Source organism: Coffea arabica, chromosome 9e, assembly GCF_036785885.1.
Source record: "Coffea arabica cultivar ET-39 chromosome 9e, Coffea Arabica ET-39 HiFi, whole genome shotgun sequence".
In the NCBI taxonomy this organism is placed as follows: domain Eukaryota; kingdom Viridiplantae; phylum Streptophyta; class Magnoliopsida; order Gentianales; family Rubiaceae; genus Coffea; species Coffea arabica.
This window is the reverse complement of record NC_092327.1, coordinates 24210734-24225866: the sequence shown is the minus strand read 5'-3', so window position 1 is coordinate 24225866 and position 15133 is coordinate 24210734. Positions and strand designations below refer to the sequence as shown.

General features: G+C 40.1%; 1 protein-coding gene across 1 annotated transcript; it reads right to left on the bottom strand.

Annotated features, from left to right (window-relative positions):
* Nucleotides 1-6649: 6649 nt before the first annotated feature.
* Nucleotides 6650-7258, bottom strand: LOC140014632 (uncharacterized). Its single transcript, XM_072065710.1, has one exon. It carries the CDS (start codon nt 7256-7258, stop codon nt 6650-6652), a length of 609 nt encoding a protein of 202 aa, XP_071921811.1.
* Between the last annotated feature and the right edge of the window lie 7875 nt (nt 7259-15133).

Genomic DNA, 15133 nt, shown 5'->3' with positions numbered 1-15133 from the left:
CTTTCAAGTCAAGTCTTGGAGGTCCAAGAACTTCAAGAATCTTGTTCAAGAACTCAAGAACTTCCCCAAATTATATTATGGTATCCAAGGTTTGCAAGAACAACAACCAAAACTCACGAAATAGGCAAAACAGAATTTCAGCAATACTCAAAACGAAATTCCAGCCACTTGACGCGAGAACAAAATAAGGTGCGTGACTTTTTTTTTGTTTTTGACTCTAATGATTCAAACACAACACCAACAAACTCACGGATGAAACTTGGGCAGAAACAACACACAAAAATACTGGAATAATTCTGGAAAAATTGCGGACAGCAAACTAACAAGAAGCAAACAATTCGGACTTTACAAGAAACCCTTCCCACGATTTGACACAAAACCCTATTGACCTAGCAATGAAATTGATAGATAAAAACTGACTCAAAAAAACAAAAACAAGGGATATAACGTGATACCTCTAACTAGCTCTAATTACCAACTGATACGAACGTCGCCAACTTGTAACGAAACCCGCAAAAGACAAGCGCATAGGATCTAGAGGGACGTAACACGTTTGGAGTTGATGAAACCTTGACCCGTTAATCACGTGGCTAACGAACCTTGGTATAGGGTAGAAGACGCCACAATCTAGTGTGATTCTAGATTGATAAGTCAACTTGAAGATCCTAGGGAATTAATCTAAGAACTTCAAGAAAAGCTCGCAAGAAGCCAATAAGAGAACTCTTAATTTTTGTATTAAACGAAATCTGAAAAACATTGTAATAGTCCTATTTATAATACTACTACTAGATGCTCGAAAATCCAAAGGGAATTAAGCCCCCAAGGGAAGTTCGTAGCCTTTGCTAAGTTCGGCCAAGGTAGTGGGCCTCCAAAGGGCTTTCTACTCAGTCCTATGCTCAACATGAGCTTTATTGATCTAAGCCAATACTACTAATGAAATACTTAAATTCTAAATAGCGATATGATTAACCATGATACTCCAAAGAGGGCCGTGGCCTTCAAACAAGGTCCTCTTCATCGAGCAAGGCCTCTACCTAGGTGACTTGTCTTTCATCCTCACTTGCAAGGCCTTCTGTGGGTCGAGGCCTGCCAACTTGGGCTTGGACAGCTTGAACTAGAAGTTGGAACACTTCCTTCATTTTCTTGGCACGTGCTCGGGTGACAGGGCCGAGAGGAACCTTCACTTGTTCTACTTGCATGGTTTGCTCGCTATTCTCCTTCGTATCAGAGGAGGAGATGCCTACAAGTGAGAAGGTCAGATGCCTAGTTGCATGCAAAGCTTTAGCTGCACCTGTGAACGATGAAAATGATATGCAACGGGAAAATTTATTCTATACACATTGTTACATTAAAGACAAGATGTGTAGTCTAATTATTGATGGTGGGAGTTGTGCCAATGTTGCAAGCTTGCTCATGCTGAAGAAGTTGGATCTTCCAACCATTACTCATCCTAAACTATACCGTCTTCAGTGGTTGAATGAAACAGGTGATGTGCGAGTTTATAGATGGGTACGAGTTCCTTTTCACATTGGTTAATATGAGGATGAAGTTTTATGTGATGTAGTACCAATGCAAGATAGTCATGTCTTGTTGGGTTGTCCATGGTAGTCTGATAAGTAAATTTCTTGTGATGGACACGCTAACAAGTATACTCTTATGCATTGTAATAGAAAAATCACTCTTGTACCACTTACCCCTAGACAAGTGTATGAGGATCAAGTGAGGCTTTAGAGGGAAAGTGAGATTGAGATGAGAGGAAAAATTGAGAGACAAGTGAAACACCAAAGCAAGAGAGAGTGGCTGAATTAGTTGAGGGGGAAAAGGCAATTGGAGAGTTGGCCAAGAGAGAGGAAATGATGATGGACTCACGACTGGTCATGCTCAACAAGGATCGATGGTGCCAAATCCCAATGATGGTCAAGTTGTTCCAAGTGGTCCAATGACTAGAGCTCATCCTAAGAAGCTTTGAGAATCGTTACAAGATTTAGTTCATGCTATGAAAGCTTGAGTTGGTAATGCAAGAGTCATTCAAGGGTTTGAACATGAAGATACAACACTTTATACTTTTCTTCAAGTCATTTAATCAAGTAATGAAGATTGAGGAGCAGTCGGGTTCATGAGCCTTTGTGTAATCCGAATATGTTTTGTGCTTAAGTTCTTCGTGTCATTTGCTTGATTCTTTTCCAGCAATGTTAGTTGACTATAAATAGTGTTAGTTTGGAGTTAGTTTGAGGCATTAGTGTGATGAAATAAAATAGCTAGGTCATGTTGATCGTTATTAGTGCTGAATTAGGGTTTCTAGAATCTAGTTAAGTGTTTCCTAGTTTGATTAGGTTTTTGAGTCTTGTAAAGGCTATAAATAAGCCTTAGTCTTCAAATGTTTAAAATAGTCATCAATAAGGTGAAACTCTCCAGCAAACACCTGTGTGTGAGCAACTCTCTTGTCTAAGAGATGCAACATGAATACTTGAGAGATTCTTGAGTATTCAATCGACTTATCAGCCAAGAAACACACTTGGTTATGGCATCTTCTACCTTCAAACTTTGGTTCACTAAATTATTAGGTTGTGGGTTGATTCACCTTAGTTCATAATCTCGTGATTTTGAAGGGTCAAGGGTTATTCCGCAATCCTTCAACTTGATTCTTCATCTAGATCCGGGATTTTCTGGCCATCTTGGTTCAGGCCATAAGTTCAGGCCATCTTGGTAGGTTCGTATCAGGAAACAAAGCTTGATTGCAAAAGCCAAAGATATCAAATGAGTTTTGATTTCTAATCAGCCTCTATTTGTACTTTTGTACAAAGAGGTGTTGGTTATTTTTAACGAAATTGATAACCCTTGATACGAATCTCATTGGTGAAGTAGATTCGCGACCCAAGATCGCTTATTGGATTTGACTTCAAACGCGAGAAACGGTGGCAGCGGAAACCCTACGACCCCTCTAATCCCCGTACTATGATGCTATCATTCCCCTCCTTTTGAGAAAGATTTGCCCTCAAATCAAAAGCATCATCTGCATCAAAAGAAGCTAAGTCAGAAACATTAAATGTAGCACTAACTCAATACTCACCAGGACGATCAAGTTTGTAGGCGTTGTCATTGATTCGCTCCAACACTTGAAAAGGTCCATCACCCCGTGGTTGTAATTTGTTTCTCCTTTGAACAGGAAAACGTTCCTTGCGCATGTGCAACCACACCTAATCGCTAGGTTCAAAAATTAACTTTTGGCGACCCTTGTTAGTTTGCTTGACATATTGAGCAGTTCTCCTCTCAATGTTGGCCCGGACTTTCTCATGCAGTTGCTTAACAAACTCTGCACGTTGTTTACCATCCAAATGTGCACGCTCATTACTAGGTAATGGCACTAGATCAAGTGGTGTTAGCGGATTAAAACCATAAACACATTCAAATGGAGAGAAACCAGTAGTAGAATTGACAGCCCTATTATAAGCAAACTCTACATGAGGTAAACACTCTTCCCATGATTTCAAGTTCTTTTTGATGATGGCACGCAACAAGGTACCTAATGTACGATTCACCACCTCAGTTTGACCATCAGTTTGGGGATGGCTAGCAGTAGAGAATAGCAATTTGGTGCCTAACTTAGACCAGAGTGTCTTCTAAAAATAGCTCAAAAATTTGACATCTCTATCAGATATAATGGTCCTAGGAATGCCATGCAATCTCACAATCTCTTTAAAGAATAAGTTAGTAATATGAGATGCATCATCTGTTTTATGACAAGCAATGAAGTGTGCCATTTTAGAGAATCTATCAACTACCACATAAATGGAGTCATGGCCACACTTGGATCTAGGCAAACCAAGTATAAAATCCATAGAAATATCGACCCATGGTGCACTAGAGATAGGTAACGGGGTGTAAAGACCATACGGGTGTACCTTGGATTTAGCTTTCTTACAAGCTAAGTATCGCTCCACCACCCGTGCAACATCTCTCCTCATGTACGGCCAATAGAAGTGTTCCTGCAACATGGTAAGAGTCTTATCAACCCCAAAGTGTCCCATAAGTCCACTTGAGTGGGATTCCCTTACCAAGAGCTCTCGGAGTGATCAATATGGGATGCAAAGTCGATTGGCACAAAACAAGTAACCATCGGAAATGAAGAACTTACCTTGCCCAGTGTGTTTGCAAGAAGTGTAAAGCTCACCGAAGTCACTATCTTGGGTATAGAGCTCTTTAATTAGCTCAAACCCTAACAACTTAGCATCTAAGAAGATGAGTAGAGAGTGCCTTCGGGAGAGTGCATCCGTAACCACATTAGACTTACTAGCCTTGTATTTAATCACGTATGGAAAGGACTCCACGAATGCAATCCACCTTGCATGCTTCTTGCTCAAGGTGTGCTGGGCCTTAAGGTACTTAAGGGACTCATGATCGGTATGTATCATGAATTCCTTAGGTCTTAAGTAGTGCTGCCACACTTGTAGTGCTCAAATGAGGGCGTACAGCTCTTTATCATAAGTTGAGTAGTTCAGTGCAGCCCTATTGAGTTTCTCACTAAAGTAGGCAATAGGCCTTCCACCTTGGTTCAACACAACCCGTAAAGCACGTACAGGTGCGTGTGTGAGTTGGTGCTTTAAAGCGCGAAAAGCCTGTTCTTGAGATTCTCCCCAATGGAAGTTCTCTCATTCTTCTTGATCAACTCAGTCAAGGGGGCAGCAATGGTGCTAAAGTCTCTCACGAATCTCCTACAGAAACCTGCAAGTCCATGGAAGCTCCGAACATCGCCCACAGATCTTGGTGTTGGCCATTCATGGATAGCTTTCACCTTTTGGTCATCCACCTTCATTCCCTGCGCACTTATAACAAACCCTAGAAACACAAACTCATTAGTGCAAAAATTGCACTTCTTGAGATTGGCATAGAGCTTCTCTCTTCGAAGTACATCCATAACAACCATAATATGCTCTAGGTGTTCATCATAAGATTTGCTATAAATTAGGATATCATCAAAGTAAACTACCACAAATTTTTCTAATAATGGACGTAGAACATGGTTCATTAACCTCAGGAAGGTACTAGGTGCATTAGTTAACCCAAAAGGCATCACTAACCACTCATACAATCCATACTTAGTTTTGAAGGCAGTTTTCCATTCATCCCCCTCCTTAATCCTAATTTGATAGTACCCACTTTTGAGATCAATTTTGGTAAAGAACACAGCCCCATGTAACTCATCAAGCATGTCATCTAAGCGAGGTGTAGGGTGGCGATACTTTACCGTGATGGCATTTACGGCTCTACAATCGGTGCACATTCTCCACGTACCATCTTTCTTGGGCACCAAAATGACTGGGACAGCACACGGGCTTAAGCTCTCACGTGCCCATCCTTTGCCAAGCAACTCATCCACTTGCCTTTGCAACTCCTTAGTCTCCTCCGGGTTGCTCTTGTAAGCTGGTCGATTTGGCAATGAAGCCCTACGGATGAAATCAATTTGATGCTCAATGCCTCTAAGTGGCGGCAATCCACTTGGCACATCCTCGGGGAAGACATCAGCATATTCCTGTAAAAGAGACTTAACCTCGAGAGGTATGTCAATATCAAATTCATGCACATGCAGAGCTACTTCTTTGCTAACAAGCATAAGAAGTGGCTGCTCATCTCTCATTAACTTCCTTATTTTCTTGGCTTTTATCAGGAGCATTTGTTTTCCCTCGGATTTTACCTCACTTGTCGAGCTATCTATAGCCTTTTTCCTCTCTTTTTTTGCCTCGGCTCTCTCATTTGCTTTCCTTTCTGCACTATACTTCTCAAACTCTTGTTGCAATTTCAATTGGTCCTCATGCACTTGTTTGGGGGAAAGGGGAGCTAGTGTGACTTTCTTACTATTGTACAAGAAGTTATACTTATTAATCACACCATCAAAAGTTACCTGTCTGTCAAACTGCCAAGGCCTACCAAGTATAATGTGACTAGCCTGCATAGGAACTACATCACATAATACTTCATCAGAATATTTATGGATTTGGAAGGATATAAGAACCTACTTGGTTACTCGAACCTCCCCAAAATTGTTGAGCCATTGAAGTTTGTAGGGTCGCGGGTGATCCCTTGTAGGCAACTTCAAGTTGTCCACCATGAGTGAACTAGCTACATTTGTGCAGCTCCCACTATCAATAATCACACTACAAAGTGCTTGGTTGACGAAGCACCTGGTGTAGAAAATGTTCTCCCATTGAAGCTCGTCCTCCTTAACACGTGCAGTTAATGCTCTCCTTGCAACCAATGCAGTTCCAAAATGACCCTCGGGTGCACTAAACTCCTCTTCATTTGGCGATTCACCATCACTACCTCCGTCAAGAGGTGGCATGCCTTCGTACTCGGTTTCGTCCTCACTCACGATCTCGCCATTTTGCATCATAATCATAGTCTTTTGATCAGGACATTGACTAGCAATATTGCCTCTACCTTGGCATTTGAAGCATCGAGTATCACGAGCTCTAGTTTGTGCCCTAGGCTCCTCAAATTTTGGAGTAGAAGAGGGTGGCTTACCAACATTAGGGTTGCCCACCTTACCTCCCTCGAATCTCGGCTTTGGTGTAGGAGCATTTGGCGAAGGCCGAGAATCATTCCTTGGTTGGAATGGGCGGTTGGTAGAGTAGGTGGTATTGCCGAAATTCGATCAAGTGGTACCCCTCCTTTTGAGCCTTTGCTCGACCTTAATAGCCTTGTCTACAAGCTCATGCAACTCCATATAGTGTTGAAGTTCCACTCGTTCAGCAATATCGGGTCGTAACCCGCTCAGGAATCTAGCCATGGTGGCCTCGGGATCCTCTTGTACATCCGCTCTGAGCATCAGGATCTCCATCTCCTTATGGTACTCATCCACACTCCGGTTGCCTTGGACTAGGGTTTGTAATCGGTGGTACAAATCCCTAGTATAGTGCCCAAGAACAAATCGGGTGCGCATCATGGCGGGAAGCTCGGGCCATGGAATGAGCTCGGGTAGCCCATTTCTCCTTCTAGACTTCTTGATTTGGTCCCACCAAACCACAGCGTACTCAGTGAATTCCATGGTTGCCAATTGCACCTTTTGTACCTCGGTGTAGTTTTGGCAAGAAAAGACCATTTTGATCTTGGATAACCATTCGAGAAAGGCCTCGGGGTCGGACCGTCCTTTGAATTCAGGGATGTTTATTTTGATTCCCTTGAACACAGCGGTAGGTCTAGCCTGGTTCCTTTGCCGTGGTCGAATGCGAGGTTCCTCGTCATCATCATCATCGTTCATCATCTTCGTGTGGACTTAGAAGTTTTTGGTGTTCCAGACGCTCGGAGTTGCAGCAACTCATCTTGAATGGGTTCTAGCATGCGTTGGAAACGCCTCTCCATTTGCTCCATCATCTGTTCAAAATCCATGGGGCAGGATACTCCTTCGTTTTCCACTAGACATGGAGTCGCTGGTGTACCTGCAAGGGTTAGTAGCAAAGAAAGGGGAAAAAGTAACGTTTTCTTTTGCCTTTTTTTTTTAGTCACTTCACTCCCTAAGTGTATACTCTCACACTCGTATATGGTTATTCAGATCACTCTAATAAGCTCACCAAAATTTCCTCACAGCCCCTCGCAAAAACCTTGAAGAAATTAGAATTCCTCAAGTTCTCACAGTTAGCTTAAAAATCAAGTTCACGTTAGAATTTGAGGTTCGTAAGAGTGGAAATTTTCTTGGAAAACAAAATTAGGACACTAGGAATGGAGTGGTAGAATATATTCCTGAATAAAAATTGGGGAAAGACTTGACACAAAAGTTACAAAAATTAAGAATGATGAGCGAAGGTCCTAACCGACAAGGAAATTATTTCTTTTGCCTTGCTGGAGTTCTTGGTCAGCTTACCAACCAAGGTCACCAAATGCTTAGCAGTCGAATGGGAGAAAATGAAAGACTCAATAAACGACTCAAGGCTTACCTGGACTCAATAAACGACTCAATAAACGACTCAAGTCTGACCTTTACGAAGCCTAGACAAAACGCTATTGACTCTTGCTTGCTGGAATTTCGTTTTACCATTGCCTTGGGTTCAGCTGGGGTTTTTATGCAGAATTGGTTCTGTGTGCAATGCTCAAGGATATATTCAAAAGGTGTTGTGGCCACAGTGGGAGGGAAGTGCTAGTGGGCGGTTGGTTTGTTTAGGAAAACTGGTTTGTAGTGTGGTGTTTAGGAGACAAGGTGTAGCGGTTGGCTTTGGTTTTTTTTTTTTTTTTTTTGGAACTGAATTGCGGTGTGAGGTGGCCAAATGTTTCTTGGCAACTGCTGTTCAAGGAGAATTGGATTTGGTTGTAGTCATGGTTGGGTCTTGGTTTCCAACTAGGAAACTACTAGAGCCGATCCTTTCTCCCTTTCTTTTTTTTTGGTTGCTTTTCCTTTCTTGTGCGGCTCCCTGAACTTCTTCCCAAGTATGTTTTGGTATTCCACTTGCAAGAAACAACACAGAATTTTCAAGGTGTGAAAGCAAATCAGGTTCGGCAGTCAAGCAAAAAAAATTCCAGCAACTTGGCTCCAAGGTACGCGACTCCTTTCCTTTTTTTTTTTTGTACACAGTCCAAACACACAAGACCCCACACGAATTAAACTACAAACTGGACAGAAACTAGAGCCATCTAGTGACCGAAATTTCTGGACAGATTGGCGCACAACACAACGCCAAAAGGAAAATCCTAGTTGCGGCAAGAAGGGAAGAAGACCCTAGTTGTGGCTGTAATTTTTTTTTCTTTTGGTGGCTGTTTTGCACACCCAAAATGACTCTGCAACACAATGAAAGGACTATGATCTGGGCAAACAATAGCAAGAGACAGCAAAACAGATTGCATGCAATACCAAGACACAAAGAGTACGATAGGGAGCAAAAGAAACCTAGCGGCTGTTTTGTGTTTTTTTTTTGACTCAGTGACTTCAAGACTCAAACACACAGCACTAAGATGCAATTGACGAAAAGAAAAAAAAAAGCTGCAACAGACACAAAGAGTACGTTGGAGAGCAATACAGATTGCATGCGACATACAAAGACGCAAAGAGTACGATGAGAAGCAAAGACCCTAGCGGCTGGTTCTATAGATTTTTTTCTTTCTCTTGTTTTCTCAGCAGGACACAATAACAGCAATGAATAACGAGTCTCGACAACAATAAACAACAACTAGGCACAAGATGTGGTGACACAAATCTGAAACTAATGCAAGACACGATGCACACAACCTGGAAAATTGCGGGCAGCAGCGGCAAAGACAAGGAAAAAAAAAGGATTAGCTGCTGACTTTTTTTTTTTATTTGATTACTTCAAGACCCAAACTCACGGACTATGACACAACTAAAGGACAAGACTCACCGCAACAACACAAGAAAACAACACGGACAGGAATGGAAAAAGCTTGCGAACAGCCAAGGTAAAAGAAAAGTTATGGGAATTTTTTTTTGAAACTATGAGACAGACACGAATTAAAACATGAAAGGAGGGATAAACGATGTTACCAACAAGCTAGCTCTGATGCCAGCTGATACGAATCTCGTTGGTGAAGTAGATTCGCGACCCAAGATCGCTTGTTGGATTTGACTTCGGACGCGAGAAACGGTGGCAGCGGAAACCCTACGACCCCTCTAATCCCCGTACTATGATGCTATCAACCCTTTTCCTTCTAGTGTTTCATCTCTTTTGCAAAAATTTCAAGATATGTTTCCCAAGGAGATCCTTGATGGAATGCCACCTGTAAAAGGCATCAAACATCAAATTGATTTGGTTCCTGGTGCACCATTATCAAACAAACCAGTCTATAGGATGGGTCAGAGAGAGACCAAGAAGTTTCAAAGACAAGTAGATAAGCTATTAAGAAAGTGTTGGACTCATGAGAGCTTAAGTCCATGTACTGTTCCAGTCATTCTAGTGCCAAAGAAGGATGGAGCACAGAGAATGTGCATCGATTGTAGGGCTATAAATGCAATAACGATAAAGTATCATCATCTTATTCTTAAATTAGATGATATGTTAGATGAATTACATGGTGCTATTATTTTTATTAAAAATTGATCTTAACAGTGGTTATCACCAAATTACGATGAAAGAGGGAGATGAGTGGAAAACAACTTTTAAGACAAAATATGGCTTATATGAGTGGTTAGTTATGCCATTAGGACTTCCTAACACACCTAGTACTTTTATGAGACTAATGAACCATGTCTTGTGACCTTTCTTGGGAAAAATTATAGTTGTTTATTTTGATGATATCTTGATCTATTACATGATTTTCGATGAACATCTTGAACATTTAAGGGCAATTTTTGAGATACTTTGAAGAGAAAGGCCCTTTGCCAATCTCGAGAAGTAAATCTTTTGCACTAACCATCTTGTGTTTCTAGGATATGTTGTTAGTGAGCAAGGCATTCTTGTAGATGAATAAAAGGTCAAGGCCATACAAGAATGGCCTACTCCAAAGTCAGTTAGTGATGTACAAAGCTTCCATGGTCTTGCTAGCTTCTATCAGCGCTTTGTCAAAGATTTTAGCATGATTATTGCTCCCTTGATAGTCGTACTTAAGAAAAATGAAAAGTTTCAATGGGGAGATGATCAAGATAGGGCATCTCAATTGATCAAATACAAACTCACACATGCACCATTTTTAGTTTTACCTAACTTTTAAAATTGAATGTGATGCATCAGGTGTAGGAATTGGAGCTATGTTGATGCAAGGTCAAAGGCCAGTCGCCTACTGCAATAGAAGTTGAATAGTGTGAGGATCCTAAATTTATTTTATATTTTATTTTATTTCTTTGAATACATTTCTTTACTTTACTTAATTGTCTTAATTTCCTGGGTATTATAAGAGAGTCAAGATTTTTAATCATTTTTCTTCTATAAGTTAGTGCATGTTAAGTTCGTAGTGCATTATGGAAGTAGGACCCACTAGTGAGATGTGTGCGGTGAATTTTGAAGAATAGGAGGAGTTTTGTGCAAAGGGATATTATTTTATAAGGTGTTAAGGGATAATTAGAGGTTAGCTAGATATTTTTAGTATTTGAAAGACAATTAGATGAGGATTAACTTGTAAGGGCATTTGTCAACAAAGCCATGGTTCTTTGACTATGACCAAGACCATTCTTAGCCTTTAATTTAAAAAAAAAAAATTTGACCAAAAATCTTTCATTTTTTTCTCTTCCATGGCCGAACCTTCTTGCTAGAGAAGAGAGAAAAGAAACTCCATCTTCAACTTCAATTCTTGCTTGAATCCTTGAAATTTGATCCAAAGCTTGCAAACCACTCCATAAAAAGTGACATTTAGGAAGGAATAAGGACATTGGTGGAGAGATTTGGGAGGAAAGGGAACTTTTGGTTGCATTTCTCCTTAGGGCTTGAAGGTAAACATATCAAGAAACCATCTTTTCTGTTTTTCCTTGCATTTGAGTAGATTTAAAACTTGATTATGGTAGATTTCATGGAAAATTTCATAGTTTGTGTGGTGATTTGAAAATTCCAGCTTTGATTGAGAAATTTCAGCTTTGATATGTTAATTTGAGCTTGGCTATGATCTATTAGCTTTGCCATGTGGATTTTCTAGATTTTATATGTTATTTTGGCTTCATTATAGAAATTTTCAGCTTATAGTGGTCAATTTCACCTTAGGGTTAATATTTTCCAGCTTTGGTATGGTTGAGTTTGAGCTAAGAATATGTTTAATTTGGTTGACTTAGTAACCTAGAATATGTATCTCTTATAGCCTAAAAGTTGTGGTCTTAGCTGAGGTTGGTTTGCCATGAAAATAAGTGTTGAGTTTGGAAAGGAAATTTAAGGAAATAAGGGAAAGTGCTGCTGAAATTTTGTCTCTTTCTTTCTTGTGATATGAGTGAGTAAGAGTGGCGATAGAGGTGTGATTGTTGGTTAGTTTGGACTTGGGTTGCTAATGATTGCTTGAATCCACCTTGGTGTTGACGCAAAAGCTGAATTTTTGTCAAAAACCATGTATAAACCAAATGGTTTCTTCTAGCATGTTTCTAGTTACATTTGTCCAACTTTAATCTTGAGGTTGGTTGTTTTTTCTTCTAAAAGTTGTGTGTATATGTGAGAACCCGTAATTTTTCCATTTTCTAGGTTTTATTATCTTTAATGGCATGTTTTCTGCATTTTTTTGCTTAGGAAAAATTTCTAGATAATTTTTATGAGTAAATAGAGTTTTTAGGTGATTTTTCTAGTATCGAATAGTTTTTGAGAAATTAAGAGTATATATCGGATGTGGGACCCGCTAGTGCGGAAAATTTGGAAAAATTCGGCCAATTAGGTTAAGTTTTGGATACTGGAATTAATTTACCGGGTGTTAAGAGATAATTAGATGGTGCTATTTGGATTGGTGTGAGAGGAAACAAAAAGATAGGGATGCATTAAATAAAGTGACAAGTGTCACTTAGTGATTGGTTGGACTTGAAGACCAAATCACAAAAATTACCAAAATTTCACCATTTTCTTCTTCTCTTTGGCCGGCCACTTCAAGAAAAAAAGAAAGGGAAAAGCTCTCCAAGTTTTGCTTCAATCTTGCTCCAATCTACCAAATCAACCATTGAATTTTGTTTTTGTTCCATAGAAACCCTTAAGGGAGTGATAGTGAGGTGTTTTGTGGAGTTGTTTGGAAGGCTAAAGTGACTAGTTGCTCTCTCTCTTGTGTTGCTAAGGTAAGTTGTGAAGGACCCCTCTCCTCCCTCTAATGATGCTTAATTCATGATTGGTAGTAGTATAAGATGCACTTTTATGGATTATATCTTGATTTTTGGTTGAATTGGTGAAGTTTTGTAATTATTGGGGATTTTTCTGTTTTCATATGAATATGATTATGTGGTCATGTATGATGATTGGAAATGATATTTAAGGAAGCTAGAAGGTGGAAAAAGTGGTTAATTGCAAGCAATTTCTGTTTTGGAAGAAATTTGGAAAGTTAGGGTTTTATGATTATACATTCTGCCCGGCACAGTAGCTCATAGTTAGAGGCCGAATTGGCCTTGGGTTAAAACATTAAAGTTGTAGGGAATAATATTTTAGAGATGCCTACAAAATTTCAGGTCAATCGGAGTAGCGTAACTTGAGAAAAGAAGGAATTACCCTTGCTGCCCTGGTTTTACCCGAATTTGATAGTTGCGTCTGTAATTGGTTAATTTGGTTGGGAATGCTTCCGAATTGGTTGTTGAGGTCTTCTGATGAAATGTAACCTTGTATCTTATCTTTCGGATGGCTTTGGAATTTCTTGATTTAGACTTAGGTAGGCTGACTTATGATGTTTGAACCAGAATGCGTTCTGTGAATCTATTTTTCCTGTTCTGGTGTAGTATCTTGCATTTTTGACCTGGTTACACTCGAAACTGGACAGAGTGACCTTCTTCAACATTGTAGCCCTATCTCTTAGCTTCGAAATGGTGGGTGTTGGACCTTCATCCGATAATCGTAGTGCCATTGGTACCAAAACCGCAAAATGATGTCAAAAATTATTTTTTTCGGGTTAACGCTTAACTCCATTTCTGGATTTTTCTGGATTCCTCTAATGCTTATGTATGCTTATGGAGCCCTATTTTGGTGGTATTTAGAATTGGTTTATGACTTGTAATCGAGTCTTATCGTGCTTATTTGAATATCTTAGGGCTTGACTTTCATTTCCGGACTTTTCCCTAGCTTGCATTGTACTCGTACTACTTGGAGCTTACTGAACGGCTATTGAATGAACTTATTTTGTGTGTGACTTTGGGACTGGCTGAGGAAAATAATGAAGCCATGACGGCTGGAAAAGTAAGCAAATTTAGGGGAAGTGCTGTCCAATTTTCTAGGCCGTTTGGTTCCTTTAAGTTTGAATTACCTTTTGGTAGAAATGAAGGGCTTTTGGGTTGTTTGAGCTTAGGTCTTCATGTTACCTTTTCGTTCCCAAAAATCATGTTTTGCACCCTTGCGTTATTAATTATTTGGCGAGGCATACGACTGGTAGTCGAGCCTCACTTGTGCATTCCGTTTACTCGATTTTGGATGTGAAACCTTCAATTGGTTTACTTTGATTATTTTAGGGTTTCTTGGTGATTAAAGCTCTCTTTTGGGAAAAAACTTTTGAGGTATCTGTACTGACACCGGTGAGTGTACCACTCCCCTCACTTGTTGTTGTTTAACTCGGTTTCTGTACATGCAATCTGTGATATGAACGTCTGAACTATCTGTTTATTCTGTTTGAGACGAGGGTGTACTTTACCACACTCGTTCTCTTGTCTGTTCATATGCCAATTTTGAGTGCGTATCTGAATCTGCTATCTGTATCTGGTATTTGTATCTGTATCTGTTCTGACGTCGTTTGGAAGCTTGTATCCAGTGACCTTTCTGGGACCTCTGAGCTCAACCCCTGTGGCTAGTTACTCGAGTCGGGCCGGCAAGGGCTTGGTCGATTAGATAACGAACCACGGTAGTCTGTTTTGGGATCTTTGGGTATTGAGACCCTTGATTCCGGTATACTCGAGTATTACCATTTCTGATCTGATTGGATTTCAGGCCCGGTGGGGGTATGTGAGGTGGAAGGAATTGAAGAAAGTGGAGTCTACGGTATTGGTTACTTCTGTAACGTTGACGGAGTGTCAACTATTATTGCGATCAAGTTTCGGTGACGCAAATGGGAATTTGGCTCCTGAGAGCCACCCGTATCCTCCCTATTTGAATCATTGGTTCCTTTACTTTACATCTGGCATGTGTACCTGATTTGTTAAATGTGAAATGCCATGATTTTACTGCTATCTGTCTGGTACCTCATTGAGCGCAAGCTCACCCCTTTCTGTTCCTTTTGTTTTCCTTACAGGAAAATAAATCCTTTTGGACTGGATTTGATAGTTGGCTGCCGAATTAAGCTAGATGGTCATATCTTTTGTATAGCTCATTGGGTCTGTATGTCTTTTGATTTGGCAAACCGTACATGTATCCACTTTTGAATACTTTTGTATGCTACTTTGGATTGTATATGCTTAATTTCAAGATGTATATATTTGAAGGATGTTTGGTTGGATTTTGAAGTGTCGGTTACTATTCATGGCCGACTCCGTTTTCGTTTTTTTTTATTTTGTGATTTTGACTTGTTTACGCGCGTTTGTATGTTCCGGAACGTATTAGATCGCTCTAAACTG